Source organism: Carettochelys insculpta, chromosome 32 (assembly GCF_033958435.1).
Source record: "Carettochelys insculpta isolate YL-2023 chromosome 32, ASM3395843v1, whole genome shotgun sequence".
Taxonomy (NCBI): domain Eukaryota; kingdom Metazoa; phylum Chordata; order Testudines; family Carettochelyidae; genus Carettochelys; species Carettochelys insculpta.
The window spans coordinates 4,560,879-4,566,040 of NC_134168.1; the positions used below are offsets into that span (position 1 = coordinate 4,560,879).

General features: G+C 72.6%; 1 protein-coding gene across 2 annotated transcripts; it reads right to left on the reverse strand.

Moving 5' to 3' along the window:
* Nucleotides 1-219: 219 nt before the first annotated feature.
* Nucleotides 220-5,040, reverse strand: LOC142004683 (dehydrogenase/reductase SDR family member 4-like). 2 transcript variants are annotated; one of them, XM_074982327.1, is made up of 9 exons: nucleotides 4,985-5,040; nucleotides 4,394-4,534; nucleotides 3,689-3,866; nucleotides 2,447-2,548; nucleotides 2,277-2,347; nucleotides 2,155-2,206; nucleotides 988-1,122; nucleotides 747-802; nucleotides 220-639 (listed from the first exon to the last, which is right to left on the reverse strand). In XM_074982327.1, exons 2-9 carry the CDS (start codon nucleotides 4,513-4,515, stop codon nucleotides 525-527), a joined length of 831 nt encoding a protein of 276 aa, XP_074838428.1. In that variant the 5' UTR covers nucleotides 4,516-4,534; nucleotides 4,985-5,040; the 3' UTR covers nucleotides 220-524. The 2 variants fall into 2 exon arrangements, with proteins under 2 accessions (XP_074838428.1, XP_074838430.1); XM_074982329.1 differs by lacking the exon at nucleotides 4,985-5,040 and adding an exon at nucleotides 4,869-4,887.
* Nucleotides 5,041-5,162: the final 122 nt, after the last annotated feature.

The following is a 5,162-nucleotide window of genomic DNA, read 5'->3' on the forward strand; positions in this document are numbered from 1 at the left end:
TTCTACAAGATAGTTGGTTGGCCAAGCCCTGGAGAAGAGTTGACCATGTTCTACAAGGAGGCTTCCTCATGCTGGTTAAGATGACGGGATCTTCCCTCTTGTTGGTGGAGGGTGGCTTATTTTGATTTTAAATCCTGCCCCTCTCTTTTTCTCCTTTCCCCCATGAGAGGCCACCCTGCCCCTGAGCCCCACAAGAAAGATGCAGAGGACGCACACAAGAACAATTCATCGTCTTTTCTGGGTCACTAGTACATGGAGCAATGGGGAGAGGGGAAGGGTGGGGTCCACACCTCTGAACCTGCTCCATGCCTCCCTGCCACCCCCTCAGGGCTGGTCCACTTTCTCCAGCCTCACAAAGAACCCCATACTCCCAGCCCCCCACAAATCTTGCACCCCTACTTCCCTGAAGCTGACCTCAAATTCCTGCCACCCAAACCGGCTTCTCTCCCAGGTCCCCAAGAGGGGACCCCAATAGCTATCAGCCCCCCCAGTTTGGGGCTGGGACGTGTGCTGGGGCCAGGGGCTCAGAGCCGCGAAGGGGCTCCCCCAGCCACCACCATGGTCTCCCCGCTGATGTAGCTGGCGTCGGGGGAGCAGAGGAAGGAGACGATCCCGGCGCAGTCGGAGGGGTCCCCCAGCCTGGGGAGAAGAGAGACGGTCAGTGCGGGAGGGGTGGATGTGGGGCTGGGGCAATGGATGCTGGGGTGGAGGGACAGGCTGGGGGGCTGGATGGGGGTCACGGCTACCTTTGTACTCTGAGGGTCTCCATCATTTTCTCCTTTACGGCCTCGTCCTTCCAGAGCTGGGAGAAAAACCAGAGCTGGGGGGTCACAGTCCTGCCCACCCCCGGCCAGGCTCCGCTCCACCCCAGGCCCCGCCCCCAGCCCCACCCGCCCCAGGCCAGGCCCCGCCTCCAACTGAGTCCCCCACCCAGCTGAGGCCAGTAGCCCCAGTGGCGTCCCCCAGCCAGGCCCCAGCCCCACTCACGGCGGCGCTGAACTTGGTCTGGATGAGGCCGGGCGCCAGGCAGTTGATGCGGATGTTGTGGGGGCCGAGCTCGGGGGCCAGCACCTTGGTGAGCCCCAGCAGGGCCGTCTTGCTGACGCTGTAGGGACCCAGGCCCTGCGTGGGGGGGGGCGGGGCTGAGTGCGGTCGGGCCTTGATCCGCCCCCCGGCTCCCGTCCTGCCCCCCGGCCTCCGCCTGCCCCCCCTGGCCTCCGCCTGCCCCCCCCAGCTCCTGTCCTGCCCCCCCCGGCTCCCGTCCTGCCCCCCGGCCTCCGCCTGCCCCCTGGCTCCCGTCCTGCCCCCCGGTCTCTGCCTGCGCCCCCTGGCTCCCGTCCTGCCCCCCGGTCTCTGCCTGCCCCCCCCAGCTCCTGTCCTGCCCCCCCCGGCTCCCATCCTGCCCCCCGGCCTTCGCCTGCCCCCACCGGCCTCTGCCTGCCCCCCCCCCCGGCTCCCGTCCTGCCCCCCGGTCTCCGCCTGCCCCCCGGCCTCTGCCTGCCCCCCCCCCCCGGCTCCCGTCCTGCCCCCCGGTCTCCGCCTGCCCCCCGGCCTCTGCCTGCCCCCCCACCCGGCTCCCGTCCTGCCCCTCGGTCTCTGCCTGCCTCCCCCGGCTCCCGTCCTGCCCCCCGGTCTCTGCCTGCCCCCCCCAGCTCCTGTCCTGCCCCCCCCGGCTCCCGTCCTGCCCCCCAGCCTCCGCCTGCCCCCCCCCGGCTCCTGTCCTGCCCCCCGGCCTCCACCTGTTCCCCCCGGCTCCCGTCCTGCCCCCCGGCCTCCACCTGCCCCCCCCGGCTCCCGTCCTGCCCCCCGGCCTCTGCCTGCCCCCCCCGGCTTCCGTCCTGCCCCCGGGCCTCCGCCTGCCCCCCCCGGCCTCCGCCTGCCCCTCCCGGCTCCCGTCCTGCCCTCCGGCTCCCGTCCTGCCCCACAGCCTCCACCTGCCCCTCCCGGCTCCCGTCCTGCCCTCCGGCTCCCATCCTGCCCCACAGCCTCCACCTGCCCCTCCCGGCTCCCGTCCTGCTCCCCCACTCTGCTCCACCTGCCCTCCCCTGCCTTGCCCCCCAACTCTGCCCCCCAGCTTCCCTCCTGCCCCACAGCCTCCACCTGCTCCCTCTCTCCAGCCCGCCCCACCCCGTGCCCCCCGCCAGGGCGTCTCACCGGGAAGGGGGAGAACCCCGCGATGGAGGAGACCAGCACGATGGAGCCGCCCCTGTGGGGGGAGAGGGGGTGAGGCAGAGAGCCCAGCCGCGGCCCCCCCCCCCCGGGGCCCCCCTACTCACCCCCGTTTCTCCATGTGGGGTACGACCAGGCCGACCAGCACCGCCGTGGCCGTCACGTTGATCTGCAGGATCTGAAAAGGGGGAGTCAGGGGGGTCCCCCAGCCCCACTCTGCCCCAGCACCCTCCCCCCTCCCCCTCCAAGCCCTCTGCCCCCGCGTCCCCTCCCCCACCTTGTTCCACACGGACTCGCTAGCCTCCAGCGCGCTGCCCACCACGGGGTTCACGGCGGCATTGGACACCAGGATGTCGATCCCCCCGTGACGCTCCAGGGCCTGCGGGGGGGAGAAGGTGATAGGTGAACCCAGGAGTCCGGGCTCCCGCCCCCCCTGCTCTAACCACCAGCCCCCACTGCCCCCCCAGAGCCGGGGAGAACCCAGGAGTCCTGGCTCCCGGCCCCTGGTCTAACCACCAGCCCCCACTGCCCCCCCAGAGCCAGGGAGAACCCAGGAGTCCTGGCTCCCGGCCCCTGGTCTAACCACCAGCCCCCCACTGCCCCCCCAGAGCCGGGGAGAACCCAGGAGTCCTGGCTCCAGGCCCCTGCTCTAACCACCAGCCCCCACTGCCCCCCCAGAGCCGGGGAGAACCCAGGAGTCCTGGCTCCCAGCCCCTGCTCTAACCACCAGCCCCCACTGCCCCCCCAGAGCCAGGGAGAACCCAGGAGTCCTGGCTCCCAGCCCCTGCTCTACCCACCAGCCCCCACTGCCCACCCAGAGCCAGGGAGAACCCAGGAGTCCTGGCTCCCAGCCCCTGCTCTACCCACCAGCCCCCACTGCCCTCCCAGAGCCGGGGAGAACCCAGGAGTCCTGGCTCCCGGCCCCCCTGCTCTAACCACCAGCCCCCACTGCCCACCCAGAGCCGGGGAGAACCCAGGAGTCCTGGCTCCCGGCCCCCCTGCTCTAACCACCACCCCCCACTGCCCCCCAGAGCCGGGGAGAACCCAGGAGTCCTGGCTCCCGGCCCCCCTGCTCTAACCACCACCCCCCACTGCCCTTCCAGAGCCAGGGAGAACCCAGGAGTCCTGGCTCCCGGCCCCTGCTCTAACCACCAGCCCCCACTGCCCTCCCAGAGCCGGGGAGAACCCAGGAGTCCTGGCTCCCGGCCCCCCTGCTCTAACCACCAGCCCCCACTGCCCACCCAGAGCCGGGGAGAACCCAGGAGTCCTGGCTCCCAGCCCCCCTGCTCTAACCACCAGCCCCCACTGCCCTCCCAGAGCCGGGGAGAACCCGGGAGTCCTGGCTCCCGGCCCCTGCTCTAACCACCAGCCCCCACTGCCCTCCCAGAGCCAGGGAGAACCTGGGAGTCCTGGCTCCCGGCCCCCTGCTCTAACCACCAGCCCCCACTGCCCCCCCAAGGCTGGGGAGAACCCAGGCGTCCGGGCTCCCGGCCCCTTCCCCGCTCACCCCAGGGCTCACCGTGGCCACCAGGCGCTCGCGGTCCTCGGCGCTGCCCACGTGGCAGACGGTGCCGGACACGCTCAGGTTCTGGGCCTGCAGCTCAGCCACGGCCCGATCCACGTTGGCCTGTTTCCGGCTGCTCAGCACCACGTGGGCCCCATCCTGCGCCAGCCGCTGGGCCACAGCGAACCCGATCCTGGGGCGCAGAGGGGTTGGGAGTGGGGCACTGGCAGGGCTGGGGGGCAGGGGCTGAGGGGCACTGGTGGGGCTATGGGGCAGGAGTGAGGGGCACTGGTGGGGCTGGGGGGCAGGGGCTGGGGGGCACTGGTGGGGCTGTGGGGTGGCAGTGAGGGGCACTGGTGGGGCTATGGGGCAGGAGTGGGGCACTGGTGGGGCTGGGGGGCAGGGGCTGTGGGACACTGGTGGGGCTGTGGGGTGGCAGTGAGGGGCACTGGTGGGGCTATGGGGCAGGAGTGCGGCACTGGTGGGGCTGGGGGGCAGGGGCTGTGGGACACTGGTGGGGCTGTGGGGCAGGGCTGTGGGGTGGCAGTGAAGGGCACTGGTAGGGCTGTGGGGCACTGGTGGGGCAGGGGCTGTGGGGCGGGGGTGGGGCACGGGTGGGGCTGTGGGGCAGTGGCTGGGGGACAGGCATGGGGGCCACCGGTGGGGCCGGGCTGGGGGGCAGGTGTGTGGGGCGGGTGGGGGCTGCAGGGGGTCACTCACCCCTCGGTGGAAGCGGTAACTAGGGCCACCTTCCCGGCCAGGACCCCTCGGCTCGGCCCGGCCGTGCCCATGGCCCGCAGCGAGCCCCACACGGAGCCCGGCCCCGCCAGCCGGCCCCACATGGCGCCCGTGGACTCTGCCCTGCACGGGAGGGGGAGAGAAAAGGACGGGGGTGGGGCGGCGTGTGCAGAGCCCAGCCCCACGGCAGCCCCCCAGCGCCCCCAGGAACTTGCTCTGCCCCCCAGCAGCCCCGGGACCCCGCTCTGCCCCCCAGCCCCACGGCAGCTCCCCAGCGCCCCCGGGAGCCCGCTCTGCCCCCCCAGCCCCACGGCAGCCAACCAGCGCCCCCAGGAACTTGCTCTGCCCCCCAGCAGCCCCGGGACCCCGCTCTGCCCCCCAACCCCACGGCCAGACCCCCCAGCGCCCCCCAGCGCCCCCGGGACCCCGCTCTGCCCCCCGCCAGCCCCCGACAAACTTTTTCAGGAAACTTCCACCTTCGTTCCCCGCAGGGGCGAAGGGCTCCGCCCCCCCGGCACCCCCCGACTCCGCCACCCCCCAGACCGCCCCCCCCGCACCCCGGCCGGGACTCACGGCCGCCGAAAGCGAAACCGACCCGAGCCGCGGTGGGACGGGAGCCGGGCGCCCCCTGGCGGGCAGCGGGGCGGGACAGGCGGGGGGAGGGGCACAGGGCGGGACAAACAGACAGACAGACGGACAGCCGGGCGGGGGGGGGCGTACAGAGGTGATCAGACAGACAGACAGACAGACA